We start from the raw sequence: 12,897 nt of genomic DNA, 5'->3' as shown, positions 1-12,897 counted from the left end.
AAGTTCTAAGAAATCAAATTTTTTATAAATATTTTGAAAGTTAAATAGTTTTTAGTTCTTAAATTTTCACATGAAATAAAATTATTTTTTATTTTAAATTTTGGTACATTTTCGTTTTGTATATTAAATAATATTTTATACTTACATTTAAGTATAAATATATTAATAAGAGTAAATATCATTTCACTCAAAAAATTAATACAATTAAATTAAGAAGATTATATTTATTTATTCTTTTAATTTTGACAACCTTTTATCAAAATTTATATCATACACTAATTTTAATTTCACATATCTAAGTTTAAAATTTAAAACACATTTAACTCAGATTTAAAACACTACTTTTGTTCAAAAATTAGTCATGTATTCCAGTTCAAAAAATGAGATCAATTCATAAACTTTATTTAAATAATGTTTGAAAATATTTTATTAAATAGTATTACTTGAAGAAATTTAAATATTAATTACAAAGTACAAAATGTTATAAATTCTTAACTTTTTTTAATTTTATATAACTTAACCCTATCGAATTATATAATAAAGAGTCCTAGAAAAATCAATGACACAAAATTACTACAAAGATTTTATGACTAACATTATCAAATAATTTGGAATGTAAGAAATGGTAGCAGTAAAAAAAATGAAATTGTGTATAGTTTAATGTAAATTTGTATTTTTAATTTGTAGAAAAGGTTGGTGCAACTTGGAGCATAAGTGGCTTTTCAATTTATATTTTTCTTCTTACTAAATAAATTTGTTTTTATTAGAAAAAATGATTCTAAGGAGAAGAAAAACTCAAAACAAACTCTGATTACTTTCCTGCTAACAATGACTAGCACAGTGTGGAATTTGTGGTCACACTCTCTTCTGCTTCACTCATCTCTATGAACTCTTATGTTTTTTAGTGCCTCACATATTACCTCCACCACAACAATCTATCTTTATTTCAATATCAGAATCTACTTTTTCACTACTTCCTTATTACACTTTTACAATTTAACTCTTTCAATTTTTAATTACACAATTCAATCTTCTTATAATATCACAAACTCTAATATTCTTCTATCTAAACTTTGTCTTTTTTCTCATGTCATGTCTCTTTCTTTAAAAAGAACTTATACAGATTTTTTTTTATTAACATTTTAACATAACACATATATTATTTTTTTATTAATTTATTATTTATTTGTTATTATACAAGTATACGAACCTAAAAAATAGAATATTATAGTAGATAGTGTTAGCAAAATGATGAAGATGAAGTTTTAATGATGCCCAAATCAAGTCAAGATTTATCAAGATTCATGAAGATCCTTTGAAGACTTATTTTTGTTATGAAAAGCTTTTGTAATAATTGTAGTTTAATTGTTTAGGACTTAGATTTTCATTGGTTTTGATTTCATGTACTTTCATACTTTGTAATTGATGTTTTGAGTCAAAATCGCACTGTTTTAATCGATTAAAACTAGTATTAATCGATTAAAACAAGTAAAAGCTGAAAACTCAACTTTTTCTGTTTTAATAGATTAAAATTCATTTTAATCTATTAAAACTCATTTTAATCGATTAAAAGTGACCGTTGGAGTTTTCTACTTTTGAAAACTAGCCGTTGTACTCATTTTAATCGATTAACACTAATATTAATCGATTAAATGCGTTAAATAGCCAGTTTCGAAGAATGGAAGAGTATTTGCTTGAGTCTATATATAGGCTCTCTTTATCCATCAACAAAAACTCTTCCCTTGCGCTAAAACACTCAGAACTCTTTGAGAAGTGTGTGCTCTTGCTCAGCTAAGGAAACTCTTGTCTGTGGTGCTGGTACATTGTAACTACGGTGACGGAGGAATAGCTGGTTCATCCTTGGTGCGTCTGAGGAGGTGTTTGGAAGAGGATCATCCTTCGTGAAGTATTCGGAGGAGGTGGTCATCCTTTGTGAAGATTCAAAGGAGGTGTAAGTTCATCTCTTGTGGTTTCAAGAGAGGTGGTATTTCTAAACTCTTACAAATTGTTTTTCTCTGTGATTAATATTTGTAATTGTTTTGTGATAGTGAAAAAGGTTTATCTTGTTTGAGATAAGCGACTGGACGTAGGATCCGTTTGATCCGAACCAGGATAAAATTATCTGTGCAAATTTCTCTCAACCTTACTCTTTTATTTATATCTATTATTTGCGTAGTAAGTTTAATTGAGTAGAAATTAAAAGGCACGCGTTTGTTTTAAAAACCCTCTTGGTTTGTTATTCCACGCTAATAATTCCGCTGCAGTCGATTCTAACAGATAGGTGTATTAAATAATGAGATTGAATATTTTATTTTAAGATAATGTTATAATATAAATAAAATTTTTTAAAGTTCTATTCATTATCTAATTTACCCCTATCTTTCTATAACATTATCCTCTTTGAGTTTTCTCACTTTTCTCTAATCTTTCTCACTCCTTGATCCAGTGTTTGATAATCAGGAGGTACCTAGACCATCACAGCATTGAGGTCTACTTATCTGCCCGATCAATTTCTCGATTTGAGCAAGTAAGTTTTGTTCCTTTTTTCTAGGTTTTATTTAATTTTGTGATCACACAAAAATTCTGCCTTGCATGTGTTTGGGGTCCTCTTTTGGTGATTCTTAATTCCATTTAAGTTATAAGAGTCATTTCCTATCATCGATTGGTGATTTGTAGGTGTTTCTAGAGTTTTCTTGCAGTGCAAGGTACGATCGAAGTAATTCTTAAACAGTACAAGCTTAATTGAGGTAAAGAAAACTAATAATTTCTTTAATTAGTGTAATTAGTGGAGTATATTATAGAGGATCTACTTTTTCACTACTTATGTACAAAACCGTGTTTGAATATTTATTTTTTGGCTAGCTTTTTTTTTTATTAGTGGCATGTGATTGCTTTTACTGTGTTGCATCTATTCATGCAAATTCAGATTTGTGAAATGATATAAAATCCTGATTTTATACATCAACAAATAGCATTTTAATTTCTAACCTCAAGCCTAATTGTGTTTCTTCACTTAATCATTAATACACATTATAAGACTTGTAATATTATGATTATATTTTCCTTTTATATACTTGTAAGTGTAAGAAAATTAAATCACATAAATAACTTGAGGATGAGTAAAATATATACATAATATTTTAGTTATTAATTGAAGTGAGATTTTTTTTTTCTTTTTTTATAGAATCTATCTTATAAATGGTTTCTCAAATTTTGTGGTGATCCTCAAGAATTATTAATTTGTATTGTTTCTAATTGTATACATCTTTTTATATTATTAGTGTTTGTTCTTGTTCAATCATCCATGGTTTGATATTTGTTTTATTTTATATAGAAAAAATCTTTTGTGATATAAAATTGAAATAAAACATCTAATGAAACTTAGTGTTTAGTAATAAAGTTTAACTCATGTCATGAAAGTAGGTTTGCTTATTAAGTGTTCAAAGAATTCACAATATTTAAGAAATATAAGTTCATGTAAGGGTGACAGATAGTCTGGCCCATTTTGATTTGGCCCACCATAATAAAATGGGTTATAATTTGTGACCTGTTTCGTTATATAAAGAGTTGATGGGCTGACTTGCAATTATTTTTATATATATTTTTATTATTTATTTATTTTTAAAAAATTTTATTTATAAAATTTGTTTATGTATAATTATTAGAAAAAATTTAATTATATAAATATTTTTTAAATTTTTTATCATCTAATTAATATTTTTAATTAAATAAATTAAAATAATCACTATATTTACATGTTAAATTTTTATATTATAATTAACAATTGAAAGTTAACTTATAAGTATTAGCAAATTTAAGTTATAATAATATTATATATTTATAATTTTAAAAATATATAATATAAAAAAATAATTTTTAATTTGAAAAAATAGTCCATCGTCAAATGTAATAAATTTAGCGAATGGGAACAAAACGAGTTAGCAGATTGAAAATTTAAACCTAATTTATTGTAATTTTGGTATGTGGACAAACCAACTCGCAAAGAATGTTCCACTTTACCAACTCAATATTCATAATATTAAAGAATTAAAACTTAGTTTTAATAAACTTAAAAAAGAATCAGAATTATGTTTTAATAAGCTTAAAAGTTGACTTTAGTATTAAATTAAAGAGAAATTAATTTTAACAATAATGTAACATGTAATTCATTATTTTTTCAAAATAATAAAATGTCAAAAATAATTGTATTTATTTATGCATAACTTTAATTACTTTAAACAAAATACAATTTATAAAAATATTTTTTGATCTAAATCAATTATATTGTAATTATTACTATTCTGTATCATACAATTTTTTAGAATAACAATAATTATTTATTATTTAATATGGGAGAGGAAGAAAACTACAAGAATAAGATTCTCACCTAGGACAAACATTTATATTTTGTTTTTGTGTTTCAGCTAGAAGAATTTGTGTTAACAACTTGAAATGATGTTTAAATATTTTAATTTCCTATTGACTATTTGAATTTAGATAAACTTTTCATACACATCAATGGAGCGCCAACGAATATTAAATATATAATAATTTTTTAAGTCGCCGGTGTTGGACAAATAATCCATTTTAATTTTTTAAAATGAAATATATTTTTAAAATATATAACACATTAATAAAACTAATTTTAATTTTAGATTAAGTGATTTAATTTATTGCATATTATTTTATTTTTTAATATAATAACGAATTAAAATGCAGACATAATTATTTTCCTAAAAGCCATTCCAACCTAAGCCCATATGAGTTGATAATGGAATTTCTTTCTGCACCCCATGTTTTCTTTCTGCACCTTCATTAATGAAAAGATAAAATTAATGTGTAAAATCTACATTTCGGAGGGTATAAGTTGTAATTCTGGAACTAAAATTTTAGCTGGAGTATAATTGGAATTTTAAAAGTATAGAGTTGCAGGAAGAAATTTCGTTGATTCAATTTATATCATATTTTTTTTCTGGTCCAGTCCAATTTATGGGCTTTTTATTTTTAACACCTCTATATATAAATACATTTAAATACTATTAGTTTCACAACGAAGTCCAATAAATAAAAATGTAGCGTTTAAGTGAACGATTTTAAAATTATATATATTTTTTTATTTCTTTCTTATTGTCATTTCACATTCCTATCAAATATTTAATAAATATTTATTGTTAAAACTGAATTTTTATTGACTTTTATATTAGAATACCTTCTGAATGAGAAAATTGATCTCGATCCCACAAACGAAAACAATGTTTAAATGATGATTGATGAACTTGGTTCCAATGGGATGACATATTATTGATGTGTTTTAGAGCATCAATATAGTTAAGATGTAAAAGTTTAATGTTTAATTTGAAACTTGGTTCCAACCAATCACACTGCTTAAATGCAATGCCTACAACATGCTCGACAATTGGTAAACTGGCATGTTTGTTGGCTCATAAAATTACTGGTATGGTTTTCTCCACAGCTTGCATCTTATTCAGAAATATGTGGTGAGAGTACAAGTGCTCTTATAATAGACTCGCATTCATTTTTCTTGAAGAGAAACAAATGTCCCGCATGAGGAAGCTCGTGATAAAGAATCCATGGTAATTTTTGAGAGATGTAACGGTTCAGTGTGTAGGGAATGATCCTATCTTCAAAGCCTTGCCATATGTGGACTGAACCATTATCATCAGGGAAAGGATTTTCTATCTCTGTGGGGCCAAATTCCCACCTTCCAAAAGCACTCATTATGTCTCGGTGTAACGATTCATATTCACCTTGCTGAGTTATCTTCTCCTGCATGTTAATACACAAAACTGATAAACTAATCGTCTGCATCATCATGCATGAATGAATGTTTACATGTTGTTTTCTTTGTGAATATGAATGTCAAGATGAAGTCACAAATGAAAAATGCAGCAACCACCTGAGCAGTGTTTGGGAGTTCTGACAAGGTCTTCACTATTTCTATATCATCAGGAGACAACATGTTTGTTAAAGTCAATGAAGGAAACCATTTTTGTGTCATCCACCAATGGAACAACCAAGGGGCGTGATGTGCAACTCGAAAAGTCCATTTGTCTGACCGAGTTAGCATCTGAAATGCCTCTCTCAAAAGATGATCAGGAAAAGAAGGCCACCAATAGCTTATAAATGGAGCCACCAAAGCTGCTCCTGATAATCTGCCAAAGGATTTCTTGTTATATGTATAAAGATCCTTTGCTACATCTTGATAGTGTAAAAATCATGTATCCTGTGCAAGAATGGAAAACATCAATACAAGTACTTAACATGCCTGTGTGGAATGTATTTTAGGCAGCTCCAAACAGGGTAACCTCCCATTGACATTCCAATTATATAAAACTTATCACCAATCTCCAATTTATCAGCCAGTTCTTGAATATCATAAGCTTCACTCTTCACAGAACGTGATGAATGTGGGTCACTTTCACCATAACCAGCCCTGTCGAAGTGGAGGAAATATATCCCAAGCTCCTCAATAAGTTCCTGCATACAACCAAACCCAACAAGTTTAACATTTATTAATCTATATTTATACCCCTACCACTCTAATGCTCTACAACTATACCAAACACAAACACAAGAGTGCAATTTTGGAAGATCCAACAATTTATAGTATATAAGTGAATATAGGATTGAGTTAAAATTAAAGTCCAAACATCTAACATGTAATGTATAAAGGAAGAGTAAGTAAGTAGTTGCAGCATACTTGAGAAACTGGTAAAGTTGTGTCTTTGAAACTGTTATATCCATGAATGACAATGATCTTGTACCTAGCTTCTTCCTTAGGAACACCAAATTCTCGGTAGGCCAAATTCCTGCCATCACTGAGCTTCACTCTGGGTGAAGTAACTTGAGGAGCACCAATGGATCCACAGATTTTAGGAACTGGGGGTTTTATGGCCTGGTAAACCAACCCAATGAGAATCACCACCAGTGCCACTGCTATTGGAATCACCATTGCTTCAAAGAGACTACAACATCAGCCTTATTATCCACAACTTTCATAACAATTTTAAAATGTGAAGAAACAAAAAGCAAACTTGTGCTTCTTCTTTGCTTCCAACTACATCATCAATCAGTTAATCAATAACATTCTCCAAGAACAGTAAAAGAATAGAAAACAGAACCAGAAACAGAAGCAGAATAATTAATTAATCATTAATTAATCATCACTACCAAGTTTATTTCATAAGATCCAGTTTAAAAGACTCTTGCATCAATTTTTATATTGTTAAGAATATAAACATTGGGATTCCTTGATTCAGGTAAAATGACATACATCATGTGCGCAGAAGCAGAAGCAGAGCAGTGGGTAATGCAATGCAGAGTGATGGTCCCTCTCATATACGTCAAAAAAGAATTACGTAGAAAAAACGTTATCTTCACTTCCCAAACACACCCCAAGGAATCATTTCATATCCCAGTCTACCTAAAATATAATTAATCCGTGTTTTATTACTATTTCTCTTATTCTACTAAATATGAAATAAATAAATAAAAGTTTCAAAATAAAAATAATAATAATAAAAAATCTAAAATAACGCTTCCAGAAATTCAGAAAACATTAACTCAGTTGGACATCTTAAAAACATGAGTCCAAACTCCTAAACAAAGGTTCCTCTCTTCACAACATAAGCACGTGAAGCAGTAACATTTAGGCGGTCATAAGACTGCCACGTGGCAACCAATTAGCCTTCTTTCAGAGTATTATCATTAATTAATTAACAGAGTCTGGAAAGGAAAGCAGATGAACTGAGAGGAGTGTTCATCCATTCCATATTTATAATTTGAACTGAAAAACGAAAATTGATCTGACAGATGGTGGAACAAGGTTTGAAAGAAAAGGGGAATAAGAAAGTAAAAAATATAAAATGCATGGAAGAAAAAAAAAAAAAGGAAAGAAGAGTCTCACCTGCAGAAAATGAGGTGTTGATTTTATGAATCTGCAAAAAGATGTCTGTTTCTTCAGTTTCTTCTATTTCTTTATAGTGCCATGTCTTCTTCAACCAAAACTCACTCATAAAGAGCACAACAGCTATTTCTGACCATGACGTCCATCTCACAGATTAGAATCATATTTTCTTTTTTTTTTCAATATTTGTTTCTCTTAATCAGCTTTTCCATCTGTCAGGTTTTCCTACCTTGCACTTTTTTCTTTACAATTTATATATATATATATATATATATGTTTCCCAATAAATATATAACAGAAGTTACACTTCATTTTTAGGAGTTTACATTGAGAACAGTGAAAACTAAGCATAGAGGTGAATAAAGAAAATAGAATTAACATTGAAATTTTAAACTGTACAATAGTAAAAGTTGAATGCAACTATACAGAATAGACCGAGCAATCTTGAATGCAGATCATTATCCTAACGGTCAACATCAAAAAAGGGATTCCTATACCGAACGGTTTTACAAAACATAATCCGGACGACGAACTAACTAGGCAAAGAAAATAACTATACTAAGGACCTGACGGCCCTGCATAACTTTCAGGCACGGCCTCCACGGGGAGCTCGGCCTGCACGGCATCCTCCAGAGTATCTTCCAGGGTAGCTTCCAAGGTATCCTCTGCTCACATCCAAAAGGATTATCATGGCCATGAAGAGAATAACCGAACGGCAACATAGACAAAGACACAACAGATAAGGGTAAGCTTATGTAAATTTAATTAGTTAATAAATTTCATCATACACGAGAACATACAGACTCAAACCAATCAACCATACATACATACAATTTCTGTACATGCATACTACATTCCTTTAATCATGACCGACCACTAAGACACTGTCCGGACGGTATGAACTTGTAGCTCGGTCGTCCCTAGCACCCGGTGTGGTGTAGTAACTGTCTTTCCTTATCAGCTGCCACCCGAGGTTAGTCCTCAAACGGTTATCTATTCATATAACCGCGGACCTCCTGCCATTCCCACACATGAGTGACCTTTTTCTACTTGAGAAAGCGCCCTCACGGAATATCAGGATCAGGAAGACACCAGAGTCATTCCCACGTTCATACTTTACCAATCATCACCAAATTCATGAGACATTCCTCCAGTGGAATTCCCTTATTTAGCCAAATTCAATCAAGGTTCATTATCACTTCCAAGCTGTAAGGATGTTAAGAAACAGACCGGATGAATCAAAGACAGAATAACAGTTTGAGTAAGACAAGAGGGTTTGACCAGATGGTCAGGCGAAAGAGAACCGGACCTCAAGAATGAAGTATAAATAGTTGGCCGGATGGTTCGACAAAGAATAAGATCGTACTTCAAGAGATGGACTATAAGTGATAGTCATCCGAACGGTTTGGCAAAGAGTGTTATAAAATAAGCAATAATCATGGTCGAAGGTTGGTCTATGACCAAACACTTATCAGACCGAATGAATTAAGAAAGAAGAAACTCTTTAAAGGGGTAAAAGGACTTTAATCAAGTAAACCGGACGTTTCAATAAATAGATGCCCACTAGACCATTCAGTCATTAAGTGACCGAGCGGTTTCAAAAGAGGAATATCAGGTTTGTAAGTTTATCTTTTTAAGTATCCGCCTAAGGCCGAACACTTATAAGACCGAACGCTTGGTTTATGACCAGCGTTCTTAAATAGCTATCAATAAAACAATTAAAGGAAACCAATTGAGCTGAGTAACCACACTAGGCCGAACGGAAAAAGGGGGACCGAACGGTCCTAATGACCTTCGATCTCAGATTCATATTTTCTCTAAGTTTTAGACCTACTCATATCAGTGCAGAATTTACAGTTCATACTTACCATACAATTCATACCACAACATACCATATTTCAATCATAAGGAATCAAGCAACATACTTTAGATATCAAACATACATTCAAACCATACAGAGAAATTATAATTAAACTTTATAAGCTTCCCTTACCTCTAATTCCAGCTAAGACTTCGAAGTAGGTTGATAGCAACTATTTCTTCTAAGTTTCCCAAGGTCTAGAATCAAATACCAAAGTAAGTTCAGAGGAATGGTTTCACAAGTACATGCAAGCTTTAAAGGCGCATGCATGCAAGAAAACAAAGAGGTTTCAAAGGTCAGAACACTTACCAGGTATAACCCGAAACCGAACGGTTCTGATGGAAGAGAATACCACCAGAAGTCTTCAGGTGTGATCTGAATGGTGATCGGAACAGTAGATTGGTTAGAATTTTAGAGAGAAGGTTGGAAGATTTTAGAGAGAAGGAGGAGAATTTGAGTTTCCAGAAAGTTTGAGTTTGAGGAAGAAGAAGAAGATTGCCTGGGAAAAGTGTCGTCAGACTTCTCATTTTACCTTAAGTACTGCCTCCATTCGGATCGTTCGGTCCACTCCTAGCCTGCCACCTGACTTCTACTTTATGGACCTCACTGCTCTGCTGCTACTACACGGATCACGAAGGAAGGGAATTAAAAAACTTGGCAGAGTTGGTCTCCCACTTAACCAGGGAAGACCGGACGGTTTGACAAGTGTACTCCACTAAGGTGGGGTATTAAATGGGGTGTGACAAAGTTGATATATTTTAGTAGAGTGTATCAACTTTTAGGTTAAAAAATGTTCCTGTTAAAAAAATAACAACTTTAAATGTAGGGATATTTTAATAATTTTAAAATTTAATTTAGAATAAATAAAAAAATAAAAGATAATTATTAAAAATCCTGATTAGTCTTATTAATTTTTATTATATATTTTTTAAAAGGTAGTTATTTTTTAAAATAAAAAATAAAATAAAAGGTAATTGTTTTTCTAACCCGAGTTTTATAAATCTACGGGTTCTATAAACCCTAAATCTTAAATCTTAAATCATTATATTTTTTAAAAGGTAATTATTTTTTAAAATAAAAAATAAAATAAAAGGTAATTGTTTTTTAAAATTAAAAATAAAATAAAAGCTGATAACTTCTCTCGATCAATCAGAATTTTTAATAATTATCTTTTATTTTTTTAATTTTAAATTACATTTTAAAATTATTAAAATATCCTTGATTTAAAATTGGTTTTCTTTTTTAACAAAAACATTTTTGTAACCTAAAATTTTGTACACTTTACTAAAATGTACAAACTGAAAAACTTTCTTACGCATACCCCATATAGCTTTTCTTAGGTTAAAACCACTTAGGCGTCCCTGTTTTCGTAAGGTCTTCCCACTTTGGTCCCGTTCTTATAAAACATCCCAATTAGGTCCTTAAAAGTGCCAATTTGGTTGAAATTAACCCTTGCCGTTAAAATTGAGTAACAGTGTTAAATGTAGGCAGAGTTGGATGGAGGACGTGTCTACATTTTTAAACGTGGCGGATAACTGAGTGGCACGTGGCTATTAATCCATTCATTAGAAACCTTAATTACATTTTTAATTGGTAAAGCATTAGAAGAATGAAATTCTGAGTTTATTTAAGTTGTGAAGGACACCCAGCTCGACGTAGTTAGGGTTCATCAGTGTTGAAGAGGGAAGTTCTACAGTAGAAGAAATCATGATGTCCTTGGGTCATTCCTATTGCTCTTCAACTTGCAATGCATGCGGAAGAAAGCATTTCCGTTCTGCTTCGAGCTCTCAAGGAGATGGAGGTTGGAGCAAGAAAGATGCATCGCTGATCTGCCATTGTGGAGAGAAGAGTGTGTTGAGGACTGCCAAAACTACGAAGAATCGAGGGAAATTGTTCTGGGGTTGCCCTAGGTATAAGATGGGGAGTGAAAATGGAGGGTGCAACTTCTTCAAGTGGTTTACTGATTGAGGTGTCGAAGAAAGTGTGAGTTGTGAGGTGTTGGAAGCAAATGATGAGAGGTTGGTGAAGACTTTTGAAAACCAAGGTGTTAAGCAGAGCTTTGATGTGGAGAAAGTTGTTATGGGTCTGCAAAGTTGGATGAAATATTTGGTTGTGGTTGTTAGTGTTGTCTTTATAATGAACATGATTATAATTGCAATGCTCATGGGAAGGGTTTGATAATGTATGTAGATGTAGGTTTTGGCCAGTACAATGTACTTAGTTGGGTTGTTTTGGTATTAGTTGCAGGATCTGGTCTGCAAATGTAGTGTTTCAGATGTAGGTTTTGGGTAATGTTAATGTTTTGTGCACTGAAGATGTAATGCTTCAGATGTTTAAGATGTTTAATGTAGTGCTTGATATGTTTAATGAAAATGTTATTTTGGAAAGCATGAGTTCAAACTATTGCACCTGATCAAAGATCATTTATCAAAGTTATTTACTGGCACATTAACTGATATATAGCAATCTGAATACAGTAACATCAACTGATATAAATCAATCTGAATACAGAAGTAAAATAGGCAAGGGAATTTAACAACTGAAACAGAGATTTTGATATAATTAACAAAAGGTAATCTTTCATTGTTCATACAGCCAATTACATCAACCATTCTTCAAGTGACCTATTACATATGGTACCACTAAATCTGGCCTATTACAAAATCTGGTAAACAAAATATGGTTTGAGCAAAATGTGGCCTATGACATATTCTACCATCAAAATGTGGCCTATTACAAAATATGTTAAGCATCAAGTTGTTTGTGTTTCTGGTCCATCTGGTTGAGCTTGAGGAACTGTGCTGGGTTCTCCCTCTTGCTGCCCTTGGATTCGTTTTGGGCAATTTCTTTTGTTGTGTCCCACTTCCCTACAGATGGTGCATCTCTTGAGTAAGCCCCCTTTAGACATTTTGGTAGAACTTTTCTTCAACTCCCATTGCTCTAATATCCTTTTCTTCTTAGGACGACCAGACATTCGTCTTTTTGGTGGAGGCAAGACATCTTGACATTGAGTTATCTCCCATAGATGTTTTCCATTAATGGGGTATATAATGGAGGAATACATCTCTTCATAGGTTGACTTCTTAAAACATACAGGTAGATAGTCCTC

At 31.4% G+C, this 12,897-nt stretch overlaps 1 protein-coding gene across 6 annotated transcripts; it reads right to left on the bottom strand.

Annotated features, from left to right (window-relative positions):
• Positions 1–5,328: 5,328 nt before the first annotated feature.
• Positions 5,329–8,092, bottom strand: LOC106758725. Of its 6 annotated transcripts, none has more exons than XM_014641693.2 (5): positions 7,928–8,092; positions 6,722–6,975; positions 6,287–6,498; positions 5,918–6,173; positions 5,329–5,787 (listed from the first exon to the last, which is right to left on the bottom strand). In XM_014641693.2, the coding sequence occupies exons 1-5, from the start codon at positions 8,034–8,036 to the stop codon at positions 5,482–5,484; spliced, it is 1,137 nt and encodes a 378-aa protein (XP_014497179.1). In that variant the 5' UTR covers positions 8,037–8,092; the 3' UTR covers positions 5,329–5,481. The 6 variants fall into 6 exon arrangements, with proteins under 6 accessions (XP_014497179.1, XP_014497180.1, XP_014497181.1 ...); XM_014641694.2 differs by having other exon boundaries at positions 6,722–7,078; positions 7,928–8,032; XM_014641695.2 differs by having other exon boundaries at positions 6,722–6,986; positions 7,928–8,032.
• Positions 8,093–12,897: the final 4,805 nt, after the last annotated feature.

Source organism: Vigna radiata, chromosome 4, assembly GCF_000741045.1.
Source record: "Vigna radiata var. radiata cultivar VC1973A chromosome 4, Vradiata_ver6, whole genome shotgun sequence".
In the NCBI taxonomy this organism is placed as follows: Eukaryota; Viridiplantae; Streptophyta; class Magnoliopsida; order Fabales; family Fabaceae; genus Vigna; species Vigna radiata.
This window is presented reverse-complemented; position numbering and strand designations above follow the sequence as displayed.

What these genes read in the sequence shown, in the direction of transcription:
- LOC106758725 (XM_014641693.2), bottom strand. Translation starts at nt 8,036, where the DNA reads ATGAGTGAGTTTTGGTTGAAGAAGACATGGCACTATAAAGAAATAGAA. An exon ending in CAACTTTACCAGTTTCTCAA is followed by an intron (nt 6,499 to 6,721) that starts GTATGCTGCAAC and finishes GGTTGTATGCAG; the next exon opens with GAACTTATTGAGGAGCTTGG. An exon ending in CTAAAATACATTCCACACAG is followed by an intron (nt 6,174 to 6,286) that starts GCATGTTAAGTA and finishes ATCCTTTGGCAG; the next exon opens with ATTATCAGGAGCAGCTTTGG.